Consider the following 21,698-nt stretch of genomic DNA (forward strand, 5'->3'; position numbering starts at 1 on the left):
GATGACCTCTATATAGAAACATAGAAGATGACGGCAGGAGGAGAGCACATGGTCCATCTAGTCCCCCCAATATTATTTCCTTTTTAGTTTTGGCCTCGTTGTATTTTCTCAATGTCTTTTTGTAGGTGAGGTCTCCAGTATTACAGATGTGGGGTCACTAGAGGTCTATACAGCGGGGTCACAATCTCCCTCTTTCTACTGAGGGGGGAATACTGTGTTCAGTTCTCTAAGTGTCTCTCTCCATACACAGGAGTACACAATAGTGAAGAAGACATCGGGTGACTGTACGACTCCCATCATCCATGAGTCAGGAGGATGGAGCAGTAGTCAGAGCCCCATCACAGAGCCTCCCCTTCACTCCCGGATACATGAGAAGAAGATCTTAGAACTGATCTACAAGATGACTCATCTGCTGACTGGAGAGGTGGGAATGCTGGGAAATTCTACAGTAACAGCACTGGTGGTGTCTGGGTGATGACTGTATCATTGTGTGTGTCAGGTTCCTATAAGGTGTCAGGATGTCACTGTCTATTTCTCCATGGAGGAGTGGGAGTATCTAGAAGGACACAAGGATCTGTACGAGGAGGTCATGATGGAGGACTACCTTCCGCGCACATCGCAAGGTGAGAAGATACAGATATTATATTTTGTTTGTTTTTTTGTTGAAGTGTTAATTTCGTCATGTGCAGTATATACAGACATGTGATTCCTCATCTCTGATCACACAATCCTCGCTTTGCTGCAGGGCTGCACTAGGTTATGTTCACACGCAGAAGTTTCCATATATCTGAATGTGGTTCTTTATGCAGCAGGTGCATGAATTTGTAGTAACCACATTCAGATGTGTTGAATGCAATTTCATCACAAAGTCCTAATGCCGCACATCACTGTCTGAACCGTAAAGTCATGGAACCGGCTCCCACAGCATTTGGTAATGGTAAGGTGTGGAGAGAGATAAGAAAGGGTTAAAGATCTTCCTTGTAAGACGCAATACACAGGGTCACTGGTAGTAATGAGGAATGTGGATCCAGGGATCTGTCCGATTGTAAGTAAAACAGGTTGAACAATGTGTGTGTGGAGATATAATGCTTTATTTATTTTACTCTCCGTTACATTTTATTTTAAACATTTTATTGGAATGGAGTTTCAGGAGGATTGAACTCAAGAACAAGCGGAATCCAGCAGCAGGACGCTAGAAATGTAGAAGACCTGGTCAGGGTGGTCATGGACTGTTAAACTTTACTGTTACTGTGCAGGGAGAAGCTTCTGCTCATTACACGCCGTTCTCCCTGCAGTAACACTACTGTCCGAGCTGCGCTCAGTACTTTTCCCCCTGCATGAGCACAGCTCCGGACAAGCAGTGAGAGGGTTAAAGAGCGGCTTCCATTGTATTATATTGTTGGGGTTCATGTGATTGGGAGTTGTGTAATATTACATACATATTAATTATGTGACCCCCCCCCCCCCCCGCAGTTTTCTCCGGTGATATGAGCTGATTGTCGGATCTTCCATCAGCAGGACCCATGGCGCACGGCTACTCTCTGGACCAGCTTTCTTTTTGCGAAAATTTGTCCGGTTAGAACAATCCATTTAGTGTGGATGTGTCAAGTCTCTTATTTCCCCCTATCTCAGAGGGCAGCATAGGATCGGGGGGTAGACGCTGAGATCTGGGATATAACGTTTTCTCACTAACCCTGTGCCCTAGGCTTCTGGACTTCTTGGAAACTGACCTCGGCTTGTCTCTCGTTAACCCCTTGTTTACCGGTTTTGATTATCTGCTCCCGGCTGGTTGTGACCTCTGCTGTACCTGATTTCCACTATCTCTGTTTTGGACTTTCTGTTTACCCTCTGGCTGTCTGGTTACCTGTTCAGGTGTAGCCTGCATTGCACCCCTTATCCAACACTGAGCTCTGTTAGAACAACCTGGGTTCTGTGCATCAAAAACCATCCCGCCTTGCGGTGGGCTCTGTCGAATACCTCAGAGTAGCCTTAGATTCTTTCGATCAGAGTTGTGACGGATTTGGGGTTGGGTTTTTTTTTGCACGCTTACTCCCGACGGTATCCAGCAGACTTTTGGGAATTGCACAACCAGTGATTCTATAACATATTCGGGACCTGCAGCTGATTTTATACCATAATTAATAACATAGAAATACATTGATATCGAAACAGTAGAGGTTCACACCTTCTAAGAAACGTTGATCAGCCAATAATAACTAAGGGAACCTGTCAGTAGGTTTGGAGCCACTAAACCACCAGCATACCGATATACAGCTGGGGTCTTGCGTTCAATACCTGCCTACCTCATAAACAGACGTTCGGGAATAGTTAGTAAAGTAAATTACAACTAAGGGTATGTTCACACGGCAGCGTCCGTAACGGCTGAAATTACGGGGATGTTTTCAGGAGGAAACCTCCCCGTAATTTCAGCCGTAATGGCATGTGCAGGCGCTTGAACGCCGCGTCCATTACGGACGTAATTGGCGCTGCTTTTCATTGGAGTCAATGAATAACGGCTCCAATTACGCCCCAAGAAGTGACAGGTCACTTCTTTGACGCGGGCGTCTATTTACGCGCCGTCATTTGACAGCGGCGCGTAAATATACGCCTCGTGTGAACAGACAAACGTCAGCCCATTGCTTTCAATGGGCAGATGTTTGTCAACGCTATCGAGGCGCATTTTTCGGACGTAATTCGGGGCAAAAATTAGTGTGTGTGCACATACCCTTACCGAAAGAAGCTCGGGAGCGACATCAGGCGCATATGAATCAGATGACCGTTCACTGCGCATGCACAGTAAAGTGAGGTGTAGTGTCCCCGGCTTCATATGTGCATGCACCCGATGCTGCTGGACTTCTTCCGGTAAGTTGTCATTTACTTTACTAACCATTCCCTAAATGTCCTTTTTTTTGAGGTAGGCAGGTTTACAGCGCTAAACTCTGGCTTCATGACGGCATACTGGTGGTTTAGAGGCTTTAAACCTACTAACCGGTTCCTTTTAAAGGCTATGTACACCTTTTTGAACTGAAATTATTTTTCTTGTTAATTTTCTTTCTCAATGCAAAATTAAGCAACTTTCTAAATAGTCTTCTTTACAATTTCCTACCATTTGGCTGCTGTGGACTTTGCAAAACCCCTGTGGACAGTTGGTCTCCTGCAAATTCTAACTCAAATCCGTCAGTGCAAAGCTCCTAATGACTGACTCAACTGCTCTTCCCCCTCCCTTCTCTCAGTCTTAGAGATAGCAGCGGAGGGTTGCACAGACAAGATCACACAAGCTGATCGTATCATAGTGAGGATAGGAAGGAGAGCACACAGGCTATCAAGATGATCTCTCTATACTCGGACCTGCTATGTACAAACAAAACCCCCCCCCCCCCCCCACACACACACACACACACACACCGCTATCTCTAACACTAAATAAAGAAAGGAGGAGGGAGAGCGGTTGAGTCAGCCGCCAGCAGCAGTGGATTGACGGATTTGAGTTACAATGTGCAGGAGACCAACTGTCTGCAGGAGTTACACAGGCTCTACAGCAGCCAAGTGGTAGGACCTTTATAATGACATTTTAATTTAGTAAGTTGCTTAATTTTACATTTAGGAAGCAAATGAGCAATAAAAAGAATTCGGTTCAAAGGTGTACATAGCCTGTAAGTAGTACAATATTAAATGACATCCGCTCATGATTAAAAGCCGGTAAATCATATGATCCTACATTACTTTTAATTTTTATTTTCAGTGTCTGAAACTAAAGATAACAAGAAGTTGTGGCCCCTTATCCTCAGTGCGTTAGAGCCAAACACGGATATTATCCAACAAAATCTCCGCCCAAAATTAAATGTGTTCAGAAAGCAAAATATTCGAATCCAAAAATCCAATAATAATTCTGAAGTTCATTTAATTATTCAAAATTCAGGCAAAATGGAGCAAGTGGCCACTCCATAGTGAAGTTCTCCTACATTTCCCTCCTCTCATGATTCTATTACTCTTAGTAAGAAAGGTTTAGTAAACAACAAGGAGAAATTCTTCTCTTCTACTAACATTATTGTGTTATCTGCAGTATACATTGCCACCGTATTATTCATAGTTGATACACATCTGTTACTGGCCCATAGGATTATTTTAATATCTTTGTATATAAGAAATCTTATGGCCATACCTTGAACCATTACCTGAGGTATCTCACTGAACCATCTGTTTGGCCTTCGTCGGGCTAATATACGTCAGTATACAGCAATAAAACTGTATAGAATAGCGTAGTACACTACACTATTCCATCCTGCGGAGTCCAGTAAAAAACATACCCTAAACATAATTTTCCAGTACATCCCTCATGACAGCACTACAGGAGGTTGCCCTATTGACCTCTGTAGGGACAGGAAGACAGAGAGGTTAAAAGGCCCCTCCCACCACCCACTTGTCAGTGTTCTTCCTGTCCCCACAGGGTCAGGAGCAGAGAGCGTCGCTCCTGTGTTAGTGCAGGAAAGAAATTCGGGCAGAGGGCAAGATCGGGGGGTCCGTGCACTCCCCCTGCTCTTCCCCCTAAAGCCCAGGCTAACACCCCTCAAACGAGGGGTCCCTTAGCTCCCTCCCTGAGACACCTACCTGAGGAATCCTAGGCAGGGTTCTGGTAGTGTGTGGGGGCTGGGGTTTCCCAAGCAGGCTTCGGCCGGGCCGCGGACCAGGCGGGGACCGGCAGCTCCATAAACATGGACGCACCGGCAGGTATCCTCGCTGCACCGCATAGCAAGCCTCAGTCGCCGGCTATGGCGGCTGCACTCCAGGAACACGCTGGACGAATAGCCGACCGGAAATAACGTCGGGCTACTTCCGGTCCGCGGCCATCTTGGAAGGCGGGAAATTCAAAACGCCCGCATTTAAAGGGACACGCACAGGTATGTAGTTAGAGCTGATAACTCTAACTTGGATTATTTTTTTGTGGATTGCATATTGCATTGCCTGTTACCTGTCGCGGTATGGAACTTCCTTGTCCTGATGGAACTCCAGATATGTCCCAGGGTCACGTGAGTCTCACCCTTGGGGAAGGGTATGACCCCTTATGTATGTACACCATACTTTACCTACCTTCTGTTTTCTCTAGGAAAAAGATTCCTCTCAGAGACAAACTGATAAAAAGAAGGTTAAAACATGTGCGACTTGTGCAAAAAAATTGCCAGAGTCCCATAGGAAACAATTGTGTCAAGATTGGATTGCAAAAATACTAAAGGAGGAACAACCAACGTTCATGTCTGAACTTAGGACTATGATTCGTGAAGAAGTGGGTCAGTCAGTAGCCTCCCTCGCCCCTCCGCAAGAAAGTCCCTCACACTCCCGGACAAAAACACCACGGATGGAAGTGGATCAAAAATATTGTCCTCCTTCTCAGGGGTCTGACTCTGAGCAGGAGTGTTATTACCTATCGGAGGATGAGTTAGAAGAAAGAGAGGAACTCTTGCCTTCAACTTCTTCCACTCAAGAGAAAAATTTTTTCTTCTCTTCCGAGATGTCGGATACCTTAATTCAAGCAATACGGGAAACTATGGATATTCCCGAAGAAGACCAACCACATACCATCCAGGATGAGATGTTTGGAGGTCTAACGGAAAAGAAAACAAGGGTTTTTCCGGTAAACGAAAATCTCAAAAGAATGGTGACAACTGAATGGGAAGATTCAGAAAAAAGGCTCTTCATTTCAAGAGATTTTAAAAACAGACTTCTCTTTGATCCAGAGGACACTAAGCCTTGGGATGAGATCCCAAAAGTAGATGTCCCAGTAGCCAGGGTTGCTAAAAAAAAAACGCAATCCCATTTGAAGATTCCTCTCAGTTGAGGGACGCCATGGACCGAAAGGCAGACGGACTACTGAAAAGAGCGTGGGAATCTTCCTCGGCCTTGATCTCAACTAATATCGCGGCCACATCAGTAGCAAGAGCAATGTTTATATGGCTAAACCAGCTAGAGACCCATTTGATGATGAAGACATCATGACAAGATCTATTAGAAATCTCTACCTTTACTAAAAATGGCAACCGGATTCTTGGTAGACGCTTCAGCGGAATCTATTAGATTTGCTGCCAGGAATGGGGCTCTCTCAAATGCTGCTAGAAGAGCATTATGGCTCAAAATGTGGTCAGGAGATACGAAGTCCAAGAACAAGTTGTGTTCTATCCCATTTACAGGGTCTCTGATGTTCGGTCCTCTCCTCGATAACATGCTGGAGAGTGCAACAGATGGGAAAAAGGGGTTTCCTGAAGAGAAACCAAAAAAACCCCCTCAGTTTGGAAGATTTCGCCAACAGAGGGATCCTACCTCACAGAACTACAGCGGGAAAGGGAAGTCCGGTCGCTGGAGTTACCCCAAAGGAAAAAGGGGTCGAGGATATCTCCTTAACCCAAATAATTCATTCCAGCCCTCAAAGCAATGACGCCAAGAGCGTGGGGGGAAGACTCCTACAATTTTATCCCAAATGGTCGAGAATAACCCAGAACCCCTGAGTTCTAAAGATCATAGAAGAAGGATACAAAATAGAATTTTCCTCCATTCTTCCAGAGAAATTCCTAATAACCCAGTACCAAGCAAAAGATCTTCATCTGATCCTTATCCAGGACGTCCAGAAACTACTCAGATTGAGAGCCATTTCTCCAGTTCCCCACAACGAAATATGCAAAGGCCACTATTCAAAAATCTTCTTGGTCAAAAAACCAAACGGTTCCTACAGGACAATAATCAACCTGAAGGTCCTAAACAAATGGGTGAAAAATCGAAAATTCAAGATGGAGTCTATCAGATCGATCTAATAAGGGAAGAGGCATCAATGTGTACGATCGATTTAAAGGATGCGTATTATCACGTTCCTATCCACCCCACGTACCAGAGATTCCTCAGATTCGCAATTCAGGACGGTCCTTCCATTCTCCACTTCCAGTTTGTCTGCCTCCCCTTCGGCCTTTCCTCCGCCCCCAGAATTTTTACGAAAATTATGGCAGAGATCATGGCATTCATAAGAAGTCAAGGTATAGTAATTATCCCATATCTAGACGACTTCTTGTTGACCGCAGATACTCCGGCTATCTTAGTCAGTCATCGGTCACAGGTTCTTTCCCTCCTACAGGAATTGGGATGGATAATCAACTTTCAGAAGTCGAGTCTTCCTCCCCAGAAACAGAAGGTCTTCTTAGGAGTACTGCTAGACTCCTCCCTTCAACATTCCTTCCTCCCAAGAGAGAAACAAATACTCCTACTGGCAGAAGTAAGGAAATGTTGGGGGAAAGACGCCTGTTCCATAAGGGAATGTATGCGGATGTTGGGAATGATGACGTCTTGCATCCAATCTATTCCATGGAGCCAATTTCACTCCAGACCCTTACAGAATCTGATCTTGTCCCAGTGGGATCGAAAACAAAACTCCCTGAATTTAAAAATTCCAATTTCCGAGACTGTGAAATTATCCCTCCTGTGGTGGCTCTGCACAAACAACATAGACAAGGGAGTCCCCTGGAGAACGTCTCCTTATGTAGTGATTACCACAGATGCCAGCAAACACGGCTGGGGGTCAGTAATCCAAGACCAACACTTTCAGGGCACATGGCCTGTTCAAATGAAGATGATGTCCTCAAACTTCAAAGAACTAAGAGCCGTATGGGAGACACTTATAAGAGCTTCACCCACCATAAAAGGGAAGCATATAAGAATTTTATCGGACAACACGACAGCAGTGTCCTTTCTCCGCCATCAAGGGGGAACAAGACACACTCTTCTTCAGGCCCTCTCTGCACAAATTTTCAGTTGGGCAGAAGAAAATGTCCTATCAGTCTCGGCAGTTCACCTAAAAGGCTCAGAGAACCTATCAGCAGATTTCCTGAGTCGGGAAAAAGTAGACCCTGGAGAATGGTCCCTAAACAGGGAAGTCTTTCTGTCCCTAACCCGAAATTGGGGTTATCCACAAATAGACCTGTTTGCCACAAGGAAAAACTCCCAAGTAGAGACATTCTTCTCCCTAAATCTCAGAGACAACCCATTGGGAGTAGATGCATTGTCCCAACCCTGGGACTGGATCTGGCCTATGCCTTTCCTCCGTTTCCTCTAATACCAATGGTATTAAGAAAAATCCAGTAAGATTTGACAAAGCTCATCATTATTCTTCCCTATTGGCCAAAAAGAAGTTGGTTTCCAATCGTAAAATACCTAGCGTTGGAAGACCCTATCATGCTCCCAGTCAAAGAGAATCTTCTCTCCCAGGGTCCCTTATTCTTCCAGGGAATAGAAACTCTGAAATTGTCAGCCTGGATCCTGAATGGCAGATCTTGAGGAACCACGGTCTGTCAGATGAGGTAATTTCAACTATCTTATTAAGTCATAAAGAAGTTACCTCTAAAATCTATCAAAAAATTTGGAAGAAATTCTGTTCCTGGCATGGAAACCCAGGACCAGACCCCTTTTCTCCCAACATTGCGAAAATCCTAGATTTTTTACAATCGGGATTCAAGAAAGGGCTTAGCACTAGTACCTTTAAAAGTACAGATTTCAGCCTTAGGTAATTTTTTTTAACACTCCTCTGGCTGAACATCGGTGGATCAGAAGATTCACCCAAGCGGTCTCTAAACTGAAACCTTCCCTAAAGAAATCCGTTCCTACCTGGGATTTGAATGTGGTGTTAACGACTCTTTGTGAGCCCCCCTTTGAGCCGCTTGACACAATTAGTATGCACTTTTTAACTCTAAAATTGCATTCTTAGTCGCTATTACTTCAGCAAGAAGGATTGGAGCAATCCAATCTCTGTCAGTCATAGAACCGTACCTAAAAGTACAAGAGGATAAGATCATCCTAAAGCTGGACCCTTCCTTTATTCCAAAGGTATCTACTGCTTTCCATAGAGAACAAGAAATAATTCTACCTTCCTTTTATCCAGATCCAAAAAACCAACAAGAAGAAAAATTCCATTGCCTGGATGTCAGGCGAACAATTCTTCAGTATCTGGATAGAACCTCCTCCTGGAGACAAGATAAAAATCTATTTGTCCTGTTTGGGGGAAAGAATAGAGGAAAGAAAGGCTCTCTAGCGAGATGGGTAAAAACCACCATACAAGAAGCCTACAAGTCCCAAGGACTATGTGCCCCACAAGGCATCAGAGCCCATTCAACAAGGGCAGTCTCGGCATCCTGGGCAGAAAGAAGAGAAGCCTCTATGGACCAAATCTGCAGAGCTGCCACTTGGTCAAGCCATCATACGTTTTGCAAACATAGGCTCGATGTTCTGTCAGATACGGATTTAAGTTTTGGACGGAAAGTCCATCAATCCATAGTCCCGCCCTGAGCATTATAATCTGGTATTGCTCCTGTAGTGCTGTCATGAGGGATGTACTGGAAAATAGCAATTAGACCTACCAGTAATTGTATTTCCAGGAATCCATCATGACAGCACCATTACATCCCTCCCTGATTGAATTCTGATTTGTGCATTTAACATGTCAGTTATTATCCCTAGAAATAAAATAGGGTTGCATCCATCCTGGTGTAGTAATTGAAAAACACTGGCAAGTGGGTGGTGGGAGGGGCCTTTTAACCTCTCTGTCTTCCTGTCCCTACAGAGGTCAATAGGGCAACCTCCTGTAGTGCTGTCATGATGGATTCCTGGAAATACAATTACCGGTAGGTCTAATTGCTATTTTTTTTTTTTTTTTACAATGGGAGCCTATAGCTGGCAGATGGCACTATATGGCATCCGTCACAGGACTCCGTTAAACGAATAAGGTAAGAAGCTCCAATGATGTAACTGAACAGTTTTCACTGGGCAAACTCAATCCTTGCAATACTGTATATCTCCGCCTCGGAGGATCGGAAGAGGGATATCCTTGACCTTCCTCAGGCACTGTAGTATGCTGGTTCCTGTGAAATGGCGCTTGTGTAGATGCGGCTTGCCGCAATGAGGCGCTTTTGCGAAATGGCGCTTGTGTAGACGCGGCTGGCCACAATGAGAGGAGCTCTGTGTGTTCCGACACCTTTCAATCATAGCCAGCATTATGTTTTTGAACAGTTTGTTCTGCAGTAGTTCTCCTGTGGGATCGGACCAGACGGCCAGGCCTTTGTTCCCCATGCACATCAATGACCCTTTCACCAGTTGTCCTTCCTTGGACCACTTTTGATACGTACTAACCACTGCGTACTAGGAACACCCCAGAAGACCTTCCATTTTGGAGATGCTGATTCTGACGCAGTCGTCTAGCCCTCACAATTTATCCCTTGTCAAAGTCGCTCAGATTCTTTTGCCTGCCCATGTTTCCAACATATCAACTTTAAAACGGTTAATTTGCTGCCAAATATCTCCTCCCTTGTCAGGTGCATTGTCAATGTTCTTCACGTCACCTGTCAGTGGTTTTAATGTTATGGCTGATTATTGTATATATTGAGGAGGACAGTGGGGGTCGTCTTCATTTAAAAATAAATAAAAATATTGACGTATTTGTCCTAATAGGTCCATGGATCTTGCTACAGTGGAGGATGGGGGTGTTCCCTCTTTATAGAGCTTCTGTCTCCTGTCCAGGAGGGGGGCAGTCTCTCTAATGGTGCGGTCATGGGCTCACTGAAAACCAATTAACTAAATGTAATCATATATTTTTATTTTCTCATTCTTCATAACCGCACCAGGTTAAAGGAAACTTGGTGTTATAAAACCGTAGAGCTTCCTCCAACACCTCAGTGGTTTCCTGTACCTTGTGGAGAGAAAACTTGGAGTAGTTTTCCTTAATACAGGTACTTTGTGTCACTAATAAAAGATGAGTCTTCACTGTGGGTTCCCGATCTTGAAATGTAGAATATATGGACAGTGACATTTAGGACTCCCGGCTGCAGACGTTCTGGCCAGGGATTTTGCCCTTGGAGAAGCCCCTGACGTCACTATCCATATATGGACAGTGACGTCAGGGGCTCCTCCAGGCAGAGCGGGGTTTCCACTCCTAGAGGGAGCCCCAATGGCACTATCTACAGGGAGAGGGCTATAGCACTATCTACAAGGGTGTGTGTGTGGCACTATCTACAGGGGAGATGTTTGTCATTTTCTCCTAGGGGGGGGGGGGAGTGTGGCAGGATCTACAAGGGAGGCTGTCTGGCAGTATCTACAAGGGGGGGTGTGGCTCTATCTACAGGGGGGCGTTTGGCACTCTACAAGGGGGGGTGTAGTACTATCTCCTAGTGGTGTCTGTGGCAATATCTACAAGGGGGGCTGTGTGGCAGTATCTGCAAGCAGGGGCTGTTTATATAGCAGTATTTACAAGAGAGTGTGTTTCAGTATCTACAACGGGCTGTATGGCAGTATCTGCAAGGAGGGGCTGTTTATATAGCAGTATCTACAAGGGAGTGTGTGGCAGTACCTACAATGGGGGCTGTATGGCAGTATCTGAAAGGAGGGGCTCTTTATATAGCAGTATCTACAAGAGAGTGTGTGGCAGTATCTACAAGGGGGGTTTGGCAGTATCTACAAGGGGGGTTTGGCAGTATCTACAAGGGACGGTGTGGCAGTAACTGCAAGGGGGGGTGTGGCAGTAACTGCAAGGGGGGGTGTGGCAGTAACTGCAAGGGGGGGTGTGGCAGTATCTACAATAGGGGGTTGTGTGGCACTAATTACAGGGGGGTGTGACACTATCTACGAGAGAAGGCTGTTCATTATGTCACCATGTAGTCTCATTAGCCTCCGTTATACAATCTGTTGTAGTCCAGCACTTACCTCATTCATTTATTTTATTTTCATTTATTGTTCTGGTAACTTCCTTCTAGAACTATATCGCTTGTAAAATGTACTAATGGTTTTATACTCGTTACATTAAAAAAAATGACACCTCATTGATTGGTAGAGAAAACAAACATGGCGAGGGAGAAGGAGATGTTGGGGGGACAAACTGAATCTTTGCCCCGGGTGCTGAAGATCCAAACTACACCTCTGCTATAAAGTCATTGAACCCAAGTTCATTTAAAAAAAAAAATCTTGCCCGTTTAGGGTGAAAATCTGATTGATATTAAGGTTGAGGTTAAAGATAAAGCAGAAGAGGAGACGGATGTAATGGCTGATCAGTGTAAGGAGGGGGGGACGTTCATTAGTTGTAAAGACAAACCTCTATTGAGGGTCACCTAGATACTACTCCCATCATCTCATCATCCCATGTAAATGATCTATTCCGTCACTGTGTGTTTCCTACAGATGGATCCAGTAGGAGAAATCCACCAGAGAGATGTCCCAGTCCTCTGTATTCCCAGGACTGTCCAGAGGAAAATCACAATGTCCCAGAGAATCATCAGGTAGATGAAGCTGAGCCCTATACCACATCTATATAGGGGTGTGTGGAGCTTTTTGGTCCTGCGGTCATAGATGGGGTCATAGATTTTGGTGGTTTCTTATGTTGATCTGTTAGATTCTTCGCACTCTCTGCTGTATTGTACTGAATTGTTACATATGTGAAATCAGGGGGAAGATCTGACTAATAATAAAGTGGAGGATGAAGAAGAAGAAGAGCGGGTGAGGGGCGATCACCCGTGTAAGAGTGAAGTGGAGGAGGAAATTCCAGGAGGTGTTACCACAGGTCAGTAATAATGATATTAGAAAATGAATTGGGAGATTTGGTAAGGTGGGGTTCCTCCTTAGTTCTACATTACAGTAACATGTCAGACAATGTGTTATACATAGTGCCGGACCTGAGGGAGCTGTGACTGCACATAGAAGTTCTCTACAAGGTGATCTATGACTCCGGTCATGCACTAGGCTTAGTGTCAGATTTTGGGAGGGGCACGAGGAGCCTGTAAAAATGTCAATAATTCAATACATTAGTATGTCTGGCGATCGCTGGTTCAAATCCCGTGCAGGGACTAATAAAAAGTGTTCAAAATAGTTTAAAAAAAAATTTCCGCATTTCCTTTTAAAGTATTGTAAAAAATAAACAGAATTGGTATCACCGCCTCCGTAAAAAGTCTGAATTATTACAATATGACATTATTTAAATCGCATGGTGAACACCGTAAAAAAAACATGAAACCGTCAGAATCGCTATTTTTTTGGTCACTTTAGCGCTAAATAATAATGTAATAAGTCGTATGTATTAACAAAAACTACAGCTCGCCCCACAAAAATAAGCCTCTACTCTGCTCAATCAACAAAACAAAAAAATAACCGGCAGGATAAAGGTAACGTGATTTATACAGAACCGTGAACGCCACATTAAAAAAAATTGCCTTTTTTTGATCAGTTTGCCTAAAATAAATGGAATAAAAAGTGTTTAAAAATTTGCACGTACCCCAAAATGGTACTAATAAAAAGCCCTCAAACCACTACGTCTATGAAAAAATAAAAAGTTATGGCTCCCATTAGTCGAGGATGAAGAAAAATGCAGATGAGCTGGTCCAAGGGGAACTTTCCTTCTGTATCAGGAGCTGATTATCAGGGCTCTAATATTTGGGAACCAGGAAGAGAAGGGCCCAAACATATCTGCTGGAAGCGAGGGGGCCCGTATTATACCAGGACAACACTTTCCCAGCAAAATACCCCAAACTACAAAGGTGCAGAGTGTGGACCAAAAGGGGATCGGAAAGCACAGCATTTATCAGTGCGACACCGGCCTGTGCATAAAGGATTCATCACAGCGTAACCCACATCTATGGAGAATTGTATTATTTACCCCATTATTATACCCTCTTATTATACCCTGATGTACTCCGCACAGCTTATATATACCCCGATGTACTCCGCACATATTACATATACCCTGATGTACTCCTCACATATTACATATATCCTGATGTACCCCTCACACATATTACATATACCCTGATGTACTCCTCACATATTATATATACCCTGATGTACTCCTCACATATTACATATACCCTGATGTACTCCTCACATATTACATATACCCTGATGTACTCCTCACAAATTACATATATCCTGATGTACTCCGCACATAATACATATACCCTGATGTACTCCTCACATATTACATATATCCTGATGTACTCCTCACATATTACATATACCCTGATGTACTCCTCACACATATTACATATACCCTGATGTACTCCTCACATATTACATATACCCTGATGTATTCCTCACAGATTACATATACCCTGATGTACTCCTCACATATTACATATACCCTGATGTACTCCTCACATATTACATATACCCCGATGTACTCCGCACAGATTATATATACCCTGATGTACTCCTCACATATTACATATACCCTGATGTACTCCTCACATATTACATATACCCTGATGTACTCCTCACACATTACATATACCCTGATGTACTCCTCACATATTACATATACCCTGATGTACTCCTCACATATTACATATATCCTGATGTACTCCTCACATATTACATATACCCTGATGTATTCCTCACATATTACATATATCCTGATGTACTCCTCACATATTACATATACCCTGATGTACTCCTCACACATTACATATACCCTGATGTACTCCTCACATATCACATATACCCTGATGTACTCCTCACATATTACATAATCAATGATGTACTCCTCACATATTACATATATCCTGATGTACTCCTCACACATTACATATACCCTGATGTACTCCTCACATATTACATATACCCTGATGTACTCCTCACATATTACATATACCCTGATGTACTCCTCACATATTACATATATCCTGATGTACTCCTCACATATTACATATACCCTGATGTATTCCTCACCTATTACATATATCCTGATGTACTCCTCACATATTACATATACCCTGATGTACTCCTCACACATTACATATACCCTGATGTACTCCTCACATATCACATATACCCTGATGTACTCCTCACATATTACATGTACCCTGATGTGCTCCTCACATATTACATATTTCCTGATGTACTCCTCACATATTACATATACCCTGATGTACCCCTCACATATTACATATACCCTGATGTACTCCTCACATATTACATATACCCTGATGTACTCCTCACATATTACATATATCCTGATGTACTCCTCACATATTACATATATCCTGATGTACTCCTCACATATTACATATATCCTGATGTACTCCTCACATATTACATATATCCTGATGTACTCCTCACATATTACATATACCCTGATGTACTCCTCACACATTACATATACCCTGATGTACTCCTCACATATTACATATATCCTGATGTACTCCTCACATATTACATATATCCTGATGTACTCCTCACATATTACATATATCCTGATGTACTCCTCACATATTACATATATCCTGATGTACTCCTCACATATTACATATACCCTGATGTACTCCTCACATATTACACATATCCTGATGTACTCCTCACATATTACATATATCCTGATGTACTCCTCACATATTACATATACCCTGATGTACTCCTCGCACATTACATATACCCTGATGTACTCCTCGCACATTACATATACCCTGATGTACTCCTCACATATTACATGTACCCTGATGTGCTCCTCACATATTACATATTTCCTGATGTACTCCTCACATATTACATATATCCTGATGTACTCCTCACATATTACATATATCCTGATGTACTCCTCACATATTACATATACCCTGATGTACTCCTCACACATTACATATACCCTGATGTACTCCTCACATATTACATATACCCTGATGTACTCCTCACATATTACATATACCCTGATGTACTCCTCACATATTACATATACCCTGATGTACTCCTCACATATTACATATACCCTGATGTACTCCTCACATATTACATATACCCTGATGTACTCCTCACATATTACATATACCCTGATGTACTCCTCACATATTACATATATCCTGATGTACTCCTCACATATTACATATATCCTGATGTACTCCTCACATATTACATATATCCTGATGTACTCCTCACATATTACATATACCCTGATGTACTCCTCACATATTACATATACCCTGATGTACTCCTCACATATTACATATACCCTGATGTACTCCTCACATATTACACATATCCTGATGTACTCCTCACATATTACATATATCCTGATGTACTCCTCGCACATTACATATACCCTGATGTACTCCTCGCACATTACATATACCCTGATGTACTCCTCGCACATTACATATACCCTGATGTACTCCTCACATATTACATATACCCTGATGTGCTCCTCACATATTACATATACCCTGATGTGCTCCTCACAGATTACATATACCCTGATGTGCTCCTCACAGATTACATATACCCTGATGTGCTCCTCACAGATTACATATACCCTGATGTACTCCTCACATATTACATATATCCTAATGTGCTCCTCACATATTACATATACCCTGATGTGCTCCTCACATATTACATATACCCTGATGTACTCCTCACATATTACATATATCCTGATGTACTCCTCACATATTACATATACCCTGATGTACTCCTCACATATTACATATACCCTGATGTACTCCCCACATATTACATATGCCCTGATGTACTCCTCACATATTACATATACCCTGATGTACTCCTCACATATTACATATATCCTGATGTACTCCTCACATATTACATATATCCTGATGTACTCCTCACATATTACATATATCCTGATGTGCTCCTCACATATTACATATACCCTGATGTACTCCTCACATATTACATATATCCTGATGTACTCCTCACATATTACATATATCCTGATGTACTCCTCTCATATTACATATATCCTGATGTATTCCTCACATATTACATATACCCTGATGTACTCCTCACATATTACATATATCCTGATGTACTCCTCACATATTACATATATCCTGATGTATTCCTCTCATATTACGTATACCCTGATGTACTCCTCACTTATTACATATACCCTGATGTACTCCTCACATTTTACATATACCCTGATGTACTCCTCACATATTACATATACCCTGATGTACTCCTCTCATATTACATATATCCTGATGTACTCCTCACATATTACATATACCCTGATGTACTCCTCACAGATTACATATACCCTGATGTACTCCTCACATATTACATATACCCTGATGTACTCCTCACAGATTACATATATCCTGATGTATTCCTCACATGTTACATATACCCTGATGTACTCCTCACATGTTACATATACCCTGATGCATATAAATGCAAAAAAGCCAAGGTCTGAACATGTAGGACCCCTAGATAATGGTAATGGGGAGTTGATCACAGGGGATCAAGAGAAGGCAGAGTTACTAAATGGGTTCTTTAGCTCTGTATATACAACAGAAGAAAGAGCAGCTGATGTAGCCGGTGCCAGTGCTGTTAATATATCAGTTGATATACTGAATTGGATGAATGTAGAGATGGTCCAAGCTAAATTAAATAAAATAAATGTGCACAAGGCTCCGGGACTAGATGGGTTACACCCTAGAATTCTTAAAGAGCTTAGTTCAGTTATTTCTGTCCCCCTTTTCATAATATTCAGAGAATCTCTAGTGACTGGTATAGTGCCAAGGGACTGGCGCAGGGCAAATGTGGTGCCTATTTTCAAAAAGGGCTCTAGGTCTTCCCCGGGTAATTATAGACCAGTAAGCTTAACATCCATCGTGGGGAAAATGTTTGAGGGGCTATTGAGGGACTATATACAGGATTATGTGACAATAAATAGCATTATAAGTGACAGCCAGCACGGTTTTACTAAGGACAGAAGTTGTCAAACTAACCTAATCTGTTTCTATGAAGAGGTGAGCAGAAGTCTAGACAGAGGGGCCGCTGTGGATTTAGTGTTTTTGGACTTTGCAAAGGCATTTGACACTGTCCCCCATAGACGCCTAATGGGTAAATTAAGGACTATATGTTTAGAAAATATAGTTTGTAATTGGATTGAGAATTGGCTCAAGGACCGTATCCAGAGAGTTGTGGTCAATGATTCCTTCTCTGAATGGTCACCGGTTATAAGTGGTGTACCCCAGGGTTCAGTGCTGGGACCACTATTATTCAACTTATTTATTAATGATATAGAGGAAGGGATTAATAGCACTATTTCTATTTTTGCAGATGACACCAAGCTATGTAATACAGTTCAGACTATGGAAGATGTTCATGATGTTCATGAATTACAGGCAGATTTAAACAAACTAAGTGTTTGGACGTCCACTTGGCAAATGAAGTTTAATGTAGATAAATGTAAAGTTATGCATCTGGGTACCAACAACCTGCATGCATCATATGTCCTAGGGGGCGCTACACTGGCGGATTCACTTGTTGAGAAGGATCTGGGTGTACTTGTAAATCATAAACTCAATAACAGCATGCAGTGTCAATCAGCTGCTTCAAAGGCCAGCAGGATATTGTCGTGTATTAAAAGAGGCATGGACTCGAGGGACAGGGATGTAATAATGCCACTTTACAAAGCATTAGTGAGGCCTCATCTAGAATATGCAGTTCAGTTCTGGGCTCCAGTTCATAGAAAGGATGCCCTGGAGTTGGAAAAAATACAAAGAAGAGCAACGAAGCTAATAAGGGGCATAGAGAATTTAAGTTATGAGGAAAGATTGAAAGAATTAAACCTATTTAGCCTTGAAAAAAGACGACTAAGGGGGGACATGATTAACTTATATAAATATATTAATGGCACATACAAAAAATATGGTGATATCCTGTTCCTTGTAAAACCCGCTCAAAAAACAAGGGGGCACTCCCTCCGTCTGGAGAAAAAAAGGTTCAAGCTGCAGAGGCGACAAGGCTTCTTTACAGTAAGAACGGTGAATTTATGGAATAGCCTACCGCAGGAGCTTGTCACAGCAGGGACAGTAGATAGCTTTAAAAAAGGGTTAGATAATTTCCTAGAACAAAAAAATATTAGCTCCTATGTGTAGAAATTTTTCCTTCCCTTTTCCCTTCCCTTGGTTGAACTTGATGGACATGTGTCTTTTTTCAGCCGTACTAACTATGTAACTATGTAACTATGTAACTATGTAACTATGATAGGTCTGTGCTTGGTCTAGTTAGATACAGCAGCAGCCTCCTGACCACATGACCACCGGGATCAATAGAGGCAGCGGCGCTCATTGAGCGTTGTGTACGTGAGTGCAGAGAAGACAAGTGGCAAAAATGACTTTTGTCTTCTTTCCAGGGTCCTTGGCAGTCTCTGACGACCGGGCACCCGACATTTTAGCTGCTCAATCACTCAGGCAGCAAACTTAAACCTGCACCATATATACACAGTGGGCAGTCTTCAACCGGTTAAACATCATTTTGGTTATTTCCTTTGTACTTTCTCATTTGTTTGGTTCTTCCATTACAAATCTTCTAATAATAACAGTTGAGAAGAAAGATCCTCATGACAACTCTGCACACAAGTCACAAGGGGACATGTTGTCTTCAGGATATTTCCGTAGTGCAACCTTAGTCTGCAATATCAAGCAATCAGATCTCCGCTGTAATCTACTATACACTAAATAGCTTTTTGGAACATGTCTTCTTTAAATGGACACTATCTTTTCAAACAACTTGTGGTAATCTAATAGTATTCCTGATATATATATCAACTTTGTAATTTACTTACTGTTATAGTTTAGCATTTATCCATGAAAATTTTATGTGAAGTTAGTGTCACATAGGGTTCGTGGACCCACTGGGCCGTACCGCCTTTGCGGTATGGCAGCTGGCCAACAGGGTGCAGGTCACAGTCTATAGGTCGTATAGGGTACCTGTGGCAGCTCGGACAGTAGCAAGGCAGGCTCGGCTGAGACTAGGCAGCAGGTAGACGTTAGGCGTGGAGTAGCAGGACAGGCGTGGTATACAGCACAGCACGGCACTTTTTCCAGGATAGCACAGGATACAGGAACTGAGAACTGGAAAACACTAGGAGACCATTTGCTTAGATAAACTAGGATACGACAAACAACGCACCGGCAAGGATCAGAAGGGCAGGGGCCTTCTTACAGTCCAGGAAATCATGTGAGTTGATGATGATGATTGTTTTCATGTGCGCGCTGGCCCTTTAAGAGCGGGCACGAGCGTGCGTGCGCACCCTACGGGACACAGCGGACCTGAGCGGAAGTGAGCGCTGGCGTCTCCTAGGAAGGAAATAGGGACCAGCGCTCGCAGATCCATGGCTGCGTGCATCGGGAGGTAAGTAAACCCGATGGACGCTACAGTTAGTGCCACTAGGTGAGAGACAACCGGATGCTGCTGCTTATAGAAGTCTATGGGAAAGGAAGGGGAAGCGGAAGGAGGGAGCAGGAGCACAAAGACACAGACGCTGTTGTCAATAAAAGTCTTTGAAGAGGAGAGGGGGAGCAGAAGCAGAGAGTAGACATAGGCTGCTGGTAAGAGTTATATGTCACCTCTGTGCTGGATTTTCCACTACACTGCTCCTTACTGCTGTATGATGTGCTCCATGCTGCTGCAGCTTCTAAGGGTGTCCTACAGAGAGATAGTAGACCAGGGTGGCTCTCTTCTCTGTGTGCAGTGTATAGAAGACATGATAGCAGTTAAGCTACACCCACTACCTCAGGGAAAACTGAGATTTAAAGATAGAGCCTGCAGAGGGAGAACTGCTAAAAGAATGCCAGATACAAGTCATGTAATTGCTACAAATAGTGTTATTGCTCCTGTACACACATATGACAGATTATTCTGAAAAGTCGTCTAAAAGTTAGGTTCGCTTTAAGGGTCTTTATGAAGTTTTCAAAGTGGGTTTAAAGATGTGGTTTTTATATTGGATTAAAAAAACCAGATCCATGATTATTAGGAAGCACCTATTTTAACTAGTTGCTGACTGCCCATAGATTATAAATGTAGGGTGGTCCACACCTATCTCTGCTAGGACGTTTTAAAACATCCAGCTGAGTTTTCTCCTCTCCGACTCTCCCACTCCATCCCAGTTAAATATATCACTTATTTTAAGCTCTATATGTTTTGAGAAAACAAGACCAATTACATATAGGTTGGCAGAGAAATAGAACAACAATTTTCTATTAAATTGTCACATGACTAAAACTTGAATGAGGCCACTTCATTTCATTAGGTTCACATTATCAGTACTTGACAGAACACTTTTTCCCCTTAGAACCGCCTGAATTCTTAGTGGAATGATATTACTATGTACTAGAAACCTTTATTCCTTATTCTGATTATTAACTTCACTCTGCCTATTCCACTACATCCCACAGATGTTCTATAAAATTGGGATCCAGTGACTATTCAGCCATTCGGATATGCAGTCCTCATCATGTCCATGAATTCATCCTGTGATTTGTCTCATGACACATTATCTTGTTAAATGTAGACTGTGGCCAAGATTAGACTAACAATATTAAGTTAAGATTGTGTGTCTCATTAGTATTTAAACAGCCAAATGTGTTGGCAAAGAACAAGCTTCATTGCCAGACAAGGTTCTGCTTTTCCAAAAAAAATAATTTTATTAAGTCAAGCTTTATGTAATAAATTAATAGTGGAGGACTGAGTGTAGACCATAATCCTAGATTGTCATGTATTTATTTTAAAGTGTTATTCAAAGGTATATGGAGTCAAAAGTCATGGCCTAAACTTCTTCCTGCTTGATCCATTTCTGACTTTGGCTCAAAACACTGCATGTGTGTTTCCAGCCGAATACGAAGGTTATAAATGTGTCCACTTTTCTATTGTGAAAACAGATCAAATTTTTTTTT

At 42.5% G+C, this 21,698-nt stretch overlaps 1 protein-coding gene across 3 annotated transcripts in view; it reads left to right on the plus strand.

The window, feature by feature from the left end:
* LOC142664662 (uncharacterized) overlaps positions 1-21,698 on the plus strand; it is a 429,232-nt gene that overhangs the window by 405,261 nt on the left and 2,273 nt on the right. For all 3 annotated transcript variants that reach the window (XM_075843874.1, XM_075843881.1, XM_075843892.1), the window contains exons 3-6: positions 251-424; positions 500-623; positions 12,193-12,290; positions 12,457-12,571. In XM_075843874.1, coding sequence (XP_075699989.1) covers positions 251-424; positions 500-623; positions 12,193-12,290; positions 12,457-12,571 — 511 coding nt within the window. The remainder of the gene's footprint in view (positions 1-250; positions 425-499; positions 624-12,192; positions 12,291-12,456; positions 12,572-21,698) is intronic.

The sequence above is a fragment of the Rhinoderma darwinii genome, chromosome 1 (assembly GCF_050947455.1).
Source record: "Rhinoderma darwinii isolate aRhiDar2 chromosome 1, aRhiDar2.hap1, whole genome shotgun sequence".
In the NCBI taxonomy this organism is placed as follows: domain Eukaryota; kingdom Metazoa; phylum Chordata; class Amphibia; order Anura; family Rhinodermatidae; genus Rhinoderma; species Rhinoderma darwinii.